Source organism: Peromyscus eremicus, chromosome 10 (assembly GCF_949786415.1).
Source record: "Peromyscus eremicus chromosome 10, PerEre_H2_v1, whole genome shotgun sequence".
In the NCBI taxonomy this organism is placed as follows: Eukaryota; Metazoa; Chordata; class Mammalia; order Rodentia; family Cricetidae; genus Peromyscus; species Peromyscus eremicus.
In genome coordinates, this window is record NC_081426.1 from 58,692,735 (window position 1) to 58,708,253 (window position 15,519).

Here is a 15,519-nt window from a genome sequence, read left to right on the forward strand (position 1 = left end):
CGGCAAGTCCACAATGAGGCCACAAACCAGAAGTAAGAGCTGAAGAAGCAGGATTATAATCATTTATACACATGATTAAAATAACCAGTAACCATGGATTTACTAACACAGCTATTTGCTGTGGTTGATATATTGTGCATGCCAATAAACTTCTCTGGAGTCAGAACAGAACAGACACTAGATAAACATAGAAGCCAGGCAGGGTGGCACACACCTCCAATCCCGGGATTTGAGATCTCATGTCTTGCTTGGGAGAGACACATGCCTTTAATCGCAGGAAGTGATGGCAGGAAGCAGAGAGGTATATAAGGTGTGAGGACCAGGAACTAGAGGTCTTTTTTAAGCTTTTAGGCTTTTAGCAGCAGTTCAGCTGAGATCCATTCCTGTGAGGACTCAGAGGCTTCCAGTTTGAGGAAATAAGATCAGCTGAGAAGTTGGCAAGGTGAGGTTGGATGTGGCTTGTTCTGTTTCTCTGATCTTTCAGTGTTCACTCAAATACCTGGCTCTCAAGTCTTTTTTTTTTTTTTTTATTAATAAGACCATTTAAGAGTCGTGTTACAATTTGCCTAAGTTTTGCTTAGAGAGTATGGATTTTCTTGTTTAATCTCATTTTCAGTGTAGCAAAGTGTCACAAAATGAACTACTATGTAAAAAAAAAAAAAGTTCCTCAAATTATATCCTGAAAGTTATACTTAAAAGTTTATAGCTATCTATTGTTTTATATTCCCTACAGATTGTACTGTGCACTGTGTAATATACAATAAATAGATTATGACCTTCAAGATACCTTTCATGTTTGTGACCTTCTGAGACAATAGCGTTTTACTAGCATCTTAGAATAAAAAGGTACGTAATAAAATGAAAATAAAGATTTAGCACAACTATTTTAGAGTGTGTGCTTTGTATCTAGAAATCAGGAGGAAGGTCTATGTAGGTATGTACACAAATGTCTACAATCAAAATTAAAGGGTGCCAAAACATCACGTTCTTGATGCCAGGTCCCTAGTCGGGTCTGTATTTACTTTTACTTTTTGCTCTCAGCACTGAACACAATGACAAGCACACTGTAAGATTTAACACACACTTGCTCACTTCAGGGAGAAGAGGCATGTCATAGAAAATGATACTTTTGATTCATTACCAGTTCTCCCAGGAGTTGTCGTGGGACACATTTCCCAAACTTTGTTATAAAACATGCTACGTGGCTAATTCTGGCCAATGGAAATCAAGCAAAGGTGATGTGTGCATGCATTTTCCTAGTCCTGTCCCTGAAAGGCATGGTGAGCACACCTTCTTCCTTCCCCGCCCTCCCTTTACGTATCACTGTCTGCAAACGGGCATGGGATGAGCCATCTTACACTAACTTGACAAAGACACATGCCTTAGAGGAAACCCCTAGGAAGATCCTGAGTCCGTGATAACTTTGTGCAGGACAGTATAACTATTAGACTAACAGGATGAGGAAGAGGAGGAGGAAGGTTAAGATAGAGTCTTACTGTGTAGTCTGGGCTGGCCCGGAACTCCCTATATATAGAGCAGGCTGGACTCACAAGAGATTTGCCTGCCTCCACCTCCCGAGCGCTGGGATGAATGATAAGTACTACCAAGCCAGTGCCAACAGGATTTTGAGTGAAAAACTTCTGCTGTGTTTAAGCCCACGTGATTTTGGATCTCTGTCTCAGCAGCTAAACTTACATTCCAACAAAGGCAAATGTAGAAAAGGCAGAGATTTTGTAGTTTACTGGGTAGACAGAAGGAGAGACATTTCAAGGCAAAGAGAAGCCTCATGGGAGTGCAGGTCTGTGATCCCAGCCCTGGGGAGGTTGAGGCAGAAGAATCAGCATCTGAGTTTGGAGTTGGAGTTGGGGTTGAGGTGGGGTAGAAGGAAGAAAGAGGAAGGAGAGAGGGAGGAGAAAGGGAAACCACAACGGGAAGCCATACGCATAACACACACACACACACACACACACACACACACACACACACACACAGTAGGCAAGCTTGAAGATGCCAAGCCATTAAAGATGGAAAAGTACCAAGGGTCATCTACCAGAAGACCTTGCCATTCTCAAAGGTTTGGAATTTACCGTGTACTAAGATACTGCACGGCAGGTGCACAGCAGGATGGAAGATTCAAATATCCTATCATGACCGGCATGCAAAGCAAAAGGGATCATCAATCTAGTTTATAGAAGGAGCAGAAAGGTCAAAGGACTTCCTATAAACTAGATTGATGGAGTAACTAGAGTTTTTCACACCGTGGCCTTTGGGCTAATTGCATTGGGATTACAAGAGTTACAGGGAAAAAAAAATTGCAAAATCTCGAGTTCCATGCCCAGACTCAGAATCCTTGATGATGGGTGCAGAGATCTCCAGTTTAACGAGGACCTCAGGAGCCTGAGGATTAAACCACGGAACTACACCTCTGATTCTTCAAAGTATCTCTAAGAGTTCACGAAGGAGACCAAGCCAAGGTGCTCAGGGACCCCGGCTTGAGCTTCCAAGAGGGACTGAACGGGTGTCACCGCCCGCCCGCCCGCCCGCGAGGGGGGACAAGCAACTGGTGAGAGGAAGCCAGGAGCGTAGGTACCACCCTCCCCTCGGGTTGCCATGGAGATCCGGGCCCTGCTGGGCCGGCCAACGCCTCCGGGCCCAGCGGGAACCCCGCGCCTCTCTCTCTCTCTCTCTGCGGCCCGAAGCCCCTTCAGGCGGCCCCACGAGCTCAGGTGCGGACCGAGGAGCGAGCCCTCGGGGACCCCGAGAGCGGAGGGCGCGACCCCGAGGAGCGGCGTCCCCCTCCCCCGCCCGGAGCCGGCGGGTGGCCGGGCTGCACTTGAAAGAAACGGCCTCCGCGGGCCGCCGCCTCCCGGGGCTCCCCAGGGCCTGGTACCGCCCCCAGCACCCCAAGTACAGCGGCTGCCAGCCCCGGGAGACATCCCACCCCAGCCAAGGGCGGGTTCGCGGAGAAGGTGACAGGGCGCTCAAGTCCCTTGGATGCTGGTGATGCGAGGCCAGGGCCACCTTAGGACCCGTGTGTGTGTGTGCGTGTGTGTGTGTGTGTGTGTGTGTGTGTGTGTGTGTGTGTGTCTGTCTGTCTGTCCCCAGTGGGTTGTGGCAGAATCCTCTCCTTTCAGGGGACCCAGTCCTCCAGCCGGCCCTGCCATCCCCGAGGGCAAGTTTTCCTTGCAGTTGAAGCATGGGATGTCCGGGTGGGCTAGTCCATGCCATCCCCACCCCCTGGTGTCTAAGGTCACCCCCGAAGGGGACCGCCAGGAGAGGGGCTGCAGGGACAGTGATGTACTGAGACCACCTTTTCTTTTCGCAGAGACGATGCTTAAGGCTACAAGGACAGCAGTCTCCTGGACCACCTGAATTGCACTTGAACCTTGAGTTATGACATCAGGGGCGAATATGCTGGACCCCCAAAGTGAACTAGAGTTTTTTAACCAAGACAATGTGGAGGAGATCTCCCAACTCGCTGCCCTGGAGATGTCAAGGGAGGTAATAGCCAGGAAGAAATCTTCAACCATTGCCCCGGAAAAAGCTTACTATCCAGACTCCGTGTACGTTATGGCAGCGAACATTTTTCAGGGTATTCAAATCGAAAAGCCGCCAGACAGAGTCATAATAAAGTACGGGAATGAACCCCTGCCGTGCTGGTTCCAATCTGAGGATGAATCTTTTCAGCGTTTGTCCTATGAGCTGGCTTTCAGTACCCTGAAGTGTGAGTAATACCAGTCTTGAAGGTCAGCGCTAAAAGAAAATAGCAAAGCCAGGCATGGTGGCTGATGCTCAGTTCAAGGCCAGCCTGGGCTACAGGGTGAGATTCTGTTTCAGAAAACCGAAGAAAAAGAAAAGCGTCGGGGTGGGGGGAGAAAGCAAGGAAATTTCTAGAATGCAGAGTGCACCACCCTAGCCCCTCAAACATACTGAATTTTGTTTTGTTTTTTTACACGTGTATATCTTTGGCCAATTACAGCAGTCTAGGTGGATGAGTCCTAGTGAAATTAGAAGAGTTTTCCCGCACCTGTCCCTAGACAGTTTGTAGTGCAGTCATTAAAATGAACAGGAGTCGGCCTGTAATCCCAGCTGCCGAGCCAGGACTTGGTGTTCCAAGCTAGGATGGGCTGGATAGCCAGACCCTTCTCAAAAAGAAAAAGAAAAGAACAAACTTCTCTCCGTCTCTTTCTCTCTCTCTCTCTCTCTCTCTCTCTCTCTCTCTCTCTCTCTCTCTCTCTCTCTCTCTGTGTGTGTGTGTGTGTGTGTCTGTGTGTCTGTGTCTCTCTGTCTCAGTCAGTCTGTCTGTCTGTCTCTCTCATGCACTACTACACTCCGATGCTTCACTACATTCTTGTTACATTTACATCGTTTATTTTAAGTTTATGAGGCATCACAAATATACGGGAGACCGGGGAGAGAAAAGGATGAAGGAAGATACAGTCTTTAAAAAGTGAATACTACAGTTAAGTCAACCCCAATCGTGATTATCCAGTTCTTAGCCAATGGCTTTAATCTGGAAAGCCAAATTTAAGTAGAATTCTCCTTTCTAATTTGTCTCCAAAGTGCTGGACTCAAGTTTCCCGAGCCCCTTCATGATAGTTAACCATCAGCTTTGGAGGTAGGCCACAGCCAGATGTGGGTTCTAGGAGGAGAGCTGTCAGGAGGTTTCTTATGTAGATTATTTTTATTTTATGTACGTGGGTGTTTTGCTTGAATGAATGGGCACTACATGTGTGCAGTACCAGATCCCCTGGAACTGGACTTAGAGATAGTTGTTAGGCGGGTGCTAGTAAAGGAACCTAGATCCTTTGGAAGGGCAGCAAGTGCCCTTAACAGCTGAGCCAGCTCTTCAACCCCCTGGAGTTGTATTTTATACTAATTGCTACTATAAACTTGACACTGGTTTGTAAAACTAAATTTAGGTCCAGAGAGACAGTTCAGAAATGTTTGAACATCAGCAGCAAGGCTCAAATGATGAGTGGATGTCCAAGAGATAACTTGGAAGAGGCTAATAGCATTTTTTATGATTTCTTTAGTACTAGAAGGCCTTGTAGAGAGGAGGAAGTAAAAAAAATGTTGGGTAAATTAAAATGTTCCTATTGATTAATTAGGCATAAACGTACCTTGTCTGCAAATATGATGCTGTTCAACTCTGAAGCAAGGAATTTGTTGTCACAGAGAAGAAAATGTAATGTCTAAAGCAGTGGCCCCCAACCTGTGGGTCACGGCCCCTTCTGGGATCAAACGATCCTTTCACAGGGGTTGCATATCAGATATTTACATTACAGTCCAGAACAGTAGTAAAATTACAATTATGAAGTTAGGGGTCACCACAATGTGAGGAACTTAAAGGGTTGGGTTGCAGCCTTAGGAAGATTGAGAACCACTGGTCTAAAGCATCTACTCATTACTTTTCAACTCCTTGTTTTCTTATGCTCATGATTTTTGTGGGTTTTTTTTGTTTGTTTGTTTGTAGTTTGTTTTCGAGACAGGGTTTCTCTATGTTACCCTGGCTGTCCTAGAACTCACTCTGTAGACCAGGCTGGCTTTGAACTCAGAAAGCTACACCTGCCTCCGCCTCCTGTATGCTAGAATTAAAGGCATGTACCACCACTGCCCAGCCTGATTTTTTTCTTTTAGATTCTGTTTTTGTTTCCCACACTTTCTTCTCATTACAATTCTGCACTTTGCACCAATAGTCAGTTGTACAACTTTGCACTTTCTCCTGGAACAGTGAAATGCAACTTGATTAGCTATGTTAATTAATTGGTATTTAATGTTAATCCAATTGTAGGCAGTTTTCCTAATAGAATGTTGAACCTCATTTTTAGAAACCAATAATAAAAGCTTGAATTTTTCTACATAAAAGTAAATCATCAATTACACGATTGTTTTTGTACCAGTAACATGGAGATGTATAGTAGATTATAGTGTCTTCTGCCCAGTACTGTTTTCTGTTTTCTGAAAGGGCCTTGTGACTATTTGATTTTTCTTACTGACCCAGACAATCTTACTCAGATAATTATTTTCCTCAGCCTTTACAAACTTGCTCATTATTTATTTTTCAGGGTCTTGCCATGCGGCCTAGTCTATTTGATAGGCTCTGGGTTTGATTCCTCCAGCACCATATTAAAAACAAACAAACGAACAAATCAGAATTCCAGTATAGTGAGTTTTCCAAGATAAATGCCTAGTACTTTACTTTAAAAATTCTGAGAGTTCTTGTGCATTTTATTTTATCTTCTGTGTTATCTGTGTTCTACAAATGTTTTCATGTGACACTGTGTACACTCACACTCTGCTTTAATATTTAGGTTCTAAGAGTCACAGTTTAGAAAGTAGATTTCAATTTTTTTTTTAATGACTCTTGCCAAAGACAATCACTTCTGTGCTGTCTTTGGTATTATTCAGAAAGCATTAACTTTGAGTAGTATCTGAAATTAATATGACATTCTTACATTGAGATACCAATTTAAACAATAACTATACTATACTAAAGCTATAACTAAACAATAATAGATATGATATGTTTTATGTGTAAGCTCTTTCAAGGGAGTCTATTTCTCTGACTACCCTTATGGCTCAGTGTGATACTTCTTCAAATGAAGACCACCATTAGATCCTCTTTGTCAAATTAACCCCAAGGTAATCCACTCTCCTCAAACTCACAGAGATCCTCTTGCCTCTGAGAGGGCTGGGATTTAAGTCGTACATCACCACACCCAGCTCCTCAGGTCAATTTTTGATGAAACAAGATAGTTGTTAATAAAGTCTGTTCCTCTAAAATAGAAATTGAGAGGTTTGACCTTTGTCAAAATAGAGTTTGAGTAGTTAATTTTGAGAAGAATCTCTACATACTTCAAAGGAATATAGTTGTTTTTTAAAAAAAAAAAAAAAAAAAAAAGAAGGAGTGGGAATTGGATGTATCTATTATCCCAGCACTCAGGAGGCAGAGACAGGAGGATTGCCTTAAGTTCAAAGCAAGTCTACATTACATACCCATACCCTCTCTAAAAAAGCCAAATAAATAAATAAATAAATAAATAAGAAAAGCCTGTGAAACAATCTCTTGAAAAAAATGTATGAACAACAAATAAATGTTTTAAAAAGCTTGAGGAAGAGAAACTCCTGAAATTGCTAATCTTTTTCCCAAATTGTGTTTCTCCAACTTCTCTAAGTGTATATAGTAGTTGATGAATTTCACTCCCACAAATAGACCATGGCATTAACCTGGACAGTTTGGACTTTTGTAATCAGCCAATGAATAACCCAATAAATGCTTAACATACGGTTCAGTTCTAGCTTTTGTGACTTAGTAATTATAGCTAAGGGTTTTCAAGACCACTCTTCAACAATTCCCTAAAAGAGTCTGTAGAACCCAGCAAGTATTTTATATGCATGGTTTAGTACAACAAAAGGATACATATTAAATTAGCAAGCAGTATGCACGCATAGGGCAGAGTCCAGGAGAGACCAGATACAAAGGGCACATTGTCCCTTCCCGAGGAAATCTCACGACAGAGTTTGATGTCTGACCATGGGAAGGAGACAGTGCTAATGAGGGGAGCTCACCTTGCCCTGACTGTGTAGGGTGCGTATTGAGATTTGTTCTTAAAGGAGTGCGTTCTTCAGCTGTGGTTGACTGACCGGTTACGCAAACTCTGACTTCTGTAAAGGTCAAGATAATATGGTGTGGCACGAGGTCCAAGGTAAACAAAGACCGTTTGGACCAGGCGAGTTATTTCAAGCATTTAAAGGCAACCTCCTAAGCCACTCAAGGGCTGGATCTTTCTTCCTAATGTGAGGTTTGTCTTCTAAAGGCTGTCAGGTACTTGTTGATTGTGTTGTGATTTGTTAGGAAGATGAGCTAGAACTCCAATAACTGCTTCAGCTATCACCCACGAGTCCAGGCAATTCTCTTCAGCGACAGTAACAGCACTTCTTACTTGTTTAGACTTTTTTTCACAAAGCGCCTAATTTCATTTGATATAAACGGGAAGAATATTCTCATTACAAATGAAAGAAAACGGAGGAAGCTCAAGGAGAAATTAAATGGCATGCCTAAAAAGACAGCAAGGGGAATAAAAAGAGAAATGCATTGTCTGGCTGGGAGAGTAACACCACCTATCCATAACTAGTTTTCTATGGCCCCACATTGTTTTATTTTGACTATATAGTTATTTTACGTTTGTTAGTGGCTGTTCTAATTGTTCTCAAAAGACTAAAATAATTTAATCAAGTTTCCTTTTCTTGCCCAAAACATAGAATACATTGAATAAAGTATAGCTATTGTTTAAACTGATATTTCAAAGTAAGAATGTCGTATAACTTTAGATACATAAAGTTAATGTCTTCTGCGCAACACCAAAGGCAGGCAGAGGTGATTGTTTTGGCGAGAGTCCTAAAGAACAAGTGTAATGCTGGCGAAACCACGTTCTGTTTTCCTTCATTCTACCCCTGGGATTTATAGCATCTCCAGTGGTCAAAGTTTTATAGCCTACACACGTCTTTCATGTTAGAAGTCCTTCATGGTTATGGAAATTCTATAAATTTTACTTATAAATGAAATGAGAGTGTTATTTTGTATACAGAGTTGGTGGCTTAAATATGTATAATGTTTCCTAAAAAAATTCCTATGAAAATTATAGTCTCCACTTCAAAATTAGTCTTCTGTGATTTTCTAATTTCCCAAATAAAGATTGAAATTCGGTGTCTACATTATAAATAATAGGTTTTTTATGAATGTTGAATGAATCAAGACTAGGCCTTGCTTCCTGTTTGCTGAACTAAAATATATATGATGCTCATAGTTTAAGTCTATCAAAAGTACTCATGAATCCAGGGGAGGGTTGAAAAAATGTTAAACTGTTTCTACTTAGCACCTATGAAGTAATTATTCTGTTCTCTGTTTGGACTGCTGTCCTTATTAAGATCCTTATATGGTAATTCCTGTCATTTGGATCTTAGGTTAAATATTTCATCTGTGTCTTTACTAGTAAGTTTTACCAGATACTTAAGTTAAAATTATGTCTAATGAAAGTCCTGTAAAAGAATAGAGGAAGATAAAACACTTCCAATTCCTAAGGCTAGCAATAACTCTGATAATTAACACCACACGGATGTTAAAAGAAAGTACCTCGCTTATAAACATAGAAAATCCAGAACAAAATATTAACACTACTTAATAACTAATACAACATATCAGCAATACTTAAAGCTGAAAAGAGCAAGGCTGTTGAATATCTTTCATTTTTTTAATGTACATGGTTGTCTTGCCTGCATACATGACTGTGTGCCATGTACACACAGTGCCATCGGAGGCCAGGAGAGAGTACCAGATTCCTCTGGAAATGGAATTCCAGAGCCAAATGTGAGTCACTGTCTGGGTGCTGGGAACCCCTGGAAGGGCAGCCAGGGCTCTTAACTGCGGAGTCATCTCTCCAGGCCTGCCGTTTAATGTTATTAGTTATATCTTCTTCAATGTCTTTCAAAGGTCCTAAGTTAAAAGTTAAAATTTCTTTATGACTACGTTGGTGATGCTTTAACTATGAGTCTCTGTAAAGCCTGAACTATATGAGCCCGGGATTCATGACGATTATAAATATTTCACTTGCTGTTGCAATTTATGTCTTTATGAGGAGTTGAGGTACATTTTAGATGTGAAGGTAATTTCACAACATTATTTCAAGTGTATTTAATTCAAAGGCCTTTATTTTAAGATTTGATATTTTGGGTAATAGACTTTTCCCTTGTCTTGCAGATCAAGATATTTTGGAAACTATATTAATAGACAGCTATATCTTCCCAAGCACCAAAATAGTAAGTAAACGACTTTTAGAATTAGTCTGCCTTGACAGCGGTGGTGGGCACGCCTTTAATCCCAGCATTTGGTGGGAGGCAGAGGCAGGTGGATCTCTGTGAGTTCGAGGCCAGCCTGGGCTACCGAGTGAGTACCAGGAAAGGCGCAAAGCTACACAGAGAAACTCTGTCTCGAAAAACCAAAAAAAAAAAAAAAAAAAAAAAAAAAAAAAGAAAAAAGAAAGAAAAAGAATTAGTCTGTCTCATTATTACCTTTTCGAAAGTATGAAAATTCCCTCAGATCTAAATAATAGTTTGCCTAGTGCTGAGACCTCTTTAAAATACATGTTCTTTTTTACTTCTAATACTTGCATTTTGACCCTGGCCCTGTTATTTTGACTCATATACCCCAAACTGTCTTTTTGGAGAAGCTTTTCTTCTCAAACTAGATTTTTCCCCCCTTTGAAGACCTTCTCTTAGCTGGGCGGTGGTGGTACATGCTTTTAATGCTAGCTCTCAGGAGGCAGAGGCAGGTGAGTCTCTGAGTTTGAGGCCAGCCTACAGAGTAAGTTCTAGGACTGCGCAGAGAAACCCTGTCCTGAAAAACAAATAAACAAACAAACAAAAAGGATCATCTCTATTTCTAAATCTAACCATACTATGTAATCATGTTCTTATTCTGTTATAAAAAGTAATGGAATACAAAGCATTACTATTATCCATATTCGCTCTTACCCTCAGGGGATCAAACCCAAGGCTTCCTTCAGGCTAGGCAAGCATCTACTCCTGAGTTATGTCTCAAGCCTTTGGATATTGTTTCTTTAGTCCTCTTCATGTGTGTTTCCCCTCGGTAGCCAGATCAGTTGAGCAGTCTTATTATTGTGATGCTGTACGATTTCCAAGATAGAAAATTTCAACCCCGTGTCCTTCCCGATAATGAAGAGTCCATATCAGAAGTTCAAGAAGTAGAGAGCCTTCTTAACAGGTAACTACAGGTAAAAAGGACATTCATACAAAACCAACATTAGCATTTTTATTTACAAAATTTATGTAGTATAATTTATAGAGACCTATGTCTCAAATATATATGAAAAGATATCAAAGTACCTTGAGTTCCTTTACAAACAGTCTTGAATAGTTTGAATAACTAACTTTAGAGCAAATTGTTTTAAGATGCTGAATTGTATGATCCAGTGTATAAATGTGGGAAATCATTACAAATTTCTAATAGTTTTAGTATATGCATAAGCTAAACTTAATTTGAAACAACTAACTTGTTTCTTTAATTGATGTCTTTACAAAAAAATCTAACTTATAACAAAGGAGAAAATTCCAACACTATACAAAATTTCACTGTTCTGCCAAACTAAAAGAAGTCTGTCTAGTTAAGAACAAGCTGATGTGTTCTAGTTTCCTCTTTATCCTAAAGATGAACAAGAGACTGCCATGTGGATCATAAGTAAGTACTCATCTGGAAGGGTGGCTAGGAAGGATAACAGATTAACAGTGGAGTTAGAACTGGACTCATGGTAAGTATGTCCTGTGTGTTAATGCTACTGTGTTATGTTTTGATGCTGGCCCCAGAGTTCAGATGTTGAGATCTTAATTCTCATGTAGCAGTGTTGGGAGGTAGAACTGTGTGAGGGGTGCATTAACAACTAGCGCTTTGTACCCCAGAATGGCTCGGAACTGCTTATGTGGCTGAGAATGACTTCGATCGTCTGACCCCTGCCACCATCTCCTAAGTGCTGGGGTTCTATAGGCTTCTGCAGACACACACAGACACACAGACACACACAGACACACAGACACACACAGACACACACACACACACACACACACACACACACACACACACACACGCATGCATGTACGCACACATTTTCTCGGCCATCATAACTTAGTCTCAGTCTGGCTAATGGGAGCTCAGGTTAGCTGAGTTAGCCAGAAAAGCCACAGCACTCCAAGAAAGGCCAGTGTGTGGTTTCATCATCGATAGATTGGTGACACTGCTAGGGAGGGGCCTGCTTTAGGAGGCCAGGGAAATCAGGTTTTACTGCTTAGTGAAGGACTCCTGACCCCTGGATATTTTCTTTTCCTCATAATGCACAGCATCCTCCTTTGGGCCATAACACAGATATGGCTGCATTGCTACACACACAGCCCCACCCCACCCCAGGTTTATATGAAACCGCATCTAGTGGTACATGCCTGTAATCTTGGGAGATTGAGACAGAAAGATTGTGTGAGTCAGGCCAGCATGAGCTACATAATGAAACCCTGCTTTTTAAAACTGACATAAAATGCAAACCTTATCCAAAATTAGTCAGTCACATTATACTCATATTCACAATATTCTATGTAAGGAGTGCCGTATTTAATAGTTGAGTTGTAGAGAACAGGAGAGCGATTCAGGGAATAGATAGATAGATAGATAGATAGACAGAGAGATAGATAAAGAAAGGTATATGGGGCTGGAGAGATGGCCCAGTGTTAAGAGCACATACTGCTCTTGCAGAGGACCTGAGTTGGGTTCCTAGCACCCACTTGGATGGCTCACTAACCTGTAACCAGCTCCAGGGGACATGATGTTATCTTCTGACCTCTGTCAAAACCACCCTCATATGCACAAATGTCCCCTTCTCAAACACACATACAAATAACTGAACTTTTAAAAATGAAATCTCTAAAAAAGATACTCAGTGGTATTTTTAAAAATGCTGTGTTGCTGAAGTTGGTTTTAAACTCTTAAGCTCAAGTGATCCTCATACCTCAGTCACCAAGTGCTACCATGCCCAGCCAAACTGAAATACTTTAATCAAGAGTCCTCACTCTCCAGAAGCTGTCCTCAGCTTGAGTAAGAACGGCCAGTGTTCCCATAGAGGGAGTTCTCACCTGGAAAGAAGTAGAGTTAGGATGGAGAGGTGGAAGGAGCTTGGCTTCTTCTTCTTCCTTCTTCTTTCTTCTTCTCCTCCTCCTCCTCCTCCTCCTCCTCCTCCTCCTTCTTCTTTTTTAAGATTTATTTATTATGTATATAAATGTATACAGGCAGGCCAGAAGAGGGAACCAGATCTAACTACAGATGGTTGTGAGCCACCATGTGGATGCTGGGAATTGAACTCAGGACCTCTGGAAGAGCAGCCACTGCTCTTAACCTCTGAGCCATCTCTCCAGCCTGAGCTTGGCTTCTTTAAGTCTCACCCTTTATATCACTCCTCTTCCTTTCTGTCTCGGTCTCTCTCTCTCTTTGCAGTTCTGTCTTCTACTCCACATGGGAAAGCCCGGTTGTTGCACCCTAGTGCCTGAGTGTTTATGGTATAGTCTTGTGACTACTTTCTTTTCTTAGACTAACAGATTAGTTCTGTAGTCTAATTCTAAATTCTTATCAGAGGATTTCCAAACTGTTCAGCCTCAGGTCTTCCATATTATAATTAAGGCACTATCATCTACCTAAATATTTAACTTACCTCTCCTTCCCCCTGCTACACTCTGTGATAGCTATGAATCCAATCCTGTGACTCCAATTCCAAAACATGTGCTGAATCTGCTCATTTATTCCCATTTTGACTATTGCCGTCCAAACCCGTACACTATGAATAGACTCTTCATTGGATTCCCTGCCTATAATTCTTACTTTACCGTGCTCTGTACCATAGGGCAAGTAGAGTGAGGTTTGTTTATCACTGAGACAAGATCTCATGTAGCCCCAGCTGGCCTTGGACTTGCTGTGTAGCTGAGGCTGGCCTTGAACTCATGACTGTTTTGCCTCCACCACTCAGATGTTGATATTACAGGTGTGCACCAACCCCCATCCAGCTAGAGTGATACATTTGAATTATTTCATCCAGCTAGAGTGATACAATGAATTATGTGGTCAAAATAGAATGTGGTGGATCAGACTTAGAAAATGTGAAAAAGAAACGAGGTAAATGTTCTGGCTGCTATGCCAGCATAAAAATTTGATCCCAAGAGGACAAAAACAAGTAAGTTGAGCCTTAAATAGTCTTGGCTTGTTGCCTAGAGGGACTTTCCAAATCGTATGTAGGAAGTGGGAACAACAGTCTTGCTGAGTTAAGAAAGCAGAGATCAGTTTTAAATGGTTGCCGTGACTTTTTTCTTATTCTAAGTGGCGATGCGTATTAAATGTTTTGTGACTATTAAGCTAACTATGCAGGTAACTCACATTTGCTCAGATGTGTTTTTCTTATTTTCCCCAATTTTCTCATTGCCCATCATTACCCAGAGTGTGTCATTTGCCAAAATATTCCTTACACAATTCTTAAAAATGAGGTTTTCCTCTTGTGTTTTTTTCTGGCGTTTCTTGGAACCACTTTGACCGTTTAACGTTTCTAGTGGAGAATCTGAAACAGCTTATCTATATAGGGTCTGGTCTTACGTTTTTCAAGGAGAAGACTATCCCCAGACAGCAAGAAAATGTTCAGGAATGTCTGGAACTGGGGCCGATAGTGGCTTAGAAGCCACATTGGGGTAAGTGGCTGATCACAGGGTAATTAAGGGACCAGCATTTTATCAGGCTGACAGCTGCTTCTCTTGTCTCTATAATCTACTTGCTTATGGCTCCCCATGAACTTCTCGCATATCAGATCAGTAGATGCTACTATAACCACTGCTGCTGCCATAGACACCAGTAGGGCCAGCCTTAGGGGCCTTGTCCAGGAAAGCTGCTGAAGCTGTCACTAGAGATCTTACGGAAGGGGCCTCCACTGACTAGTGCCCCAGGAATGCCCTCAACACCCCAGCAGGGAACCCAAGACATCTGGGAAGATGTTCAACCTCCAAACAGTGCTTCGGATAGATGTGACTGTTGATGTTGCCTGGATGCATATCTATAGCCTTCTCTCTCCAGTCTGCCTTTAACAAAAACTCCCATGCCTCCAGCTTTTTTAACTACCATTTCCCCATTTATGTACATTACCTTCCTCTACTTCATGACTAGCAACCTAGTACTGATCACTGGTCTCATCAGGTTTCCTTCCCTTTCTTTCCACTCACATCCATAACAACTTAGTACACAGTACAGTCAGTATCCCTTTACTCCCTAAAGCAGTTGGTACAAAGGAGTGATTGCTTTGCAGTCAACCACTACTCTGTTTCATAATGGGTTTACTGCTGCATGGGGACCAGTTTCAGACGATACTCAACTGTTAGGGGAGAACTTGGGATAGATCTCAGTGCTCTGAACACCAGTTTAACAAGGGAAGACATTATCTTAACCCTTTTGTCTCTTAAGAGCTCTACAAATACCCCCACTGCATGAAAAAAAAAAAAGAGTGACTTGAAATAAGAACAAATTCTGTCTGCCCCATTAACCAACATTCTAACTCCAGATGGGCAAGCCCCAGTACAAAACCGCAAGAAACATGAGAAACCAAGACCACACACCTCCTTTAAAAATTACCAATTCCGGCTGGGCGGTGGTGGCGTGCGCCTTTAATCCCAATACTCGGGAGGCAGAGCCAGCTAGGTGGATCTTTGTGAGTTTGAGGCCAGCCTGGGCTACAAAGCGGGATCCAGGAAAGGCACAAAGCTACACAGAGAAACCCTGTCTCGAAAAAAACAAGACAAAACAAAACAAAACAAAATTCCTTAGTAACCCCCTGTAAGAGCGACTTAGATAAAAGTCTAGACAAATATACAAATCAATGATTATCATTATATTCAAATAATTTTTGGACACAAACGCTTGAATGAATTCTAAGA

At 41.8% G+C, this 15,519-nt stretch overlaps 1 protein-coding gene across 8 annotated transcripts in view; it reads left to right on the plus strand.

The window, feature by feature from the left end:
• The first annotated feature begins 2,615 nt into the window (after positions 1-2,615).
• Nsun7 (NOP2/Sun RNA methyltransferase family member 7) overlaps positions 2,616-15,519 on the plus strand; it is a 51,857-nt gene continuing 38,953 nt past the window's right edge. The window contains exons 1-5 of one of the 8 annotated variants that reach the window (XM_059275923.1): positions 2,616-2,726; positions 3,326-3,724; positions 9,761-9,819; positions 10,653-10,783; positions 14,152-14,286. In XM_059275923.1, the coding sequence (XP_059131906.1) occupies positions 3,394-3,724; positions 9,761-9,819; positions 10,653-10,783; positions 14,152-14,286 (656 nt within the window). In that variant the 5' untranslated portion in view covers positions 2,616-2,726; positions 3,326-3,393. Of the gene's footprint in view, positions 2,727-2,755; positions 2,970-3,325; positions 3,821-6,068; positions 6,169-9,760; positions 9,820-10,652; positions 10,784-14,151; positions 14,287-15,519 lie in introns of those variants that run through there. The other 7 variants (XM_059275925.1, XM_059275922.1, XM_059275926.1 and 4 more) reach the window with 7 other exon arrangements.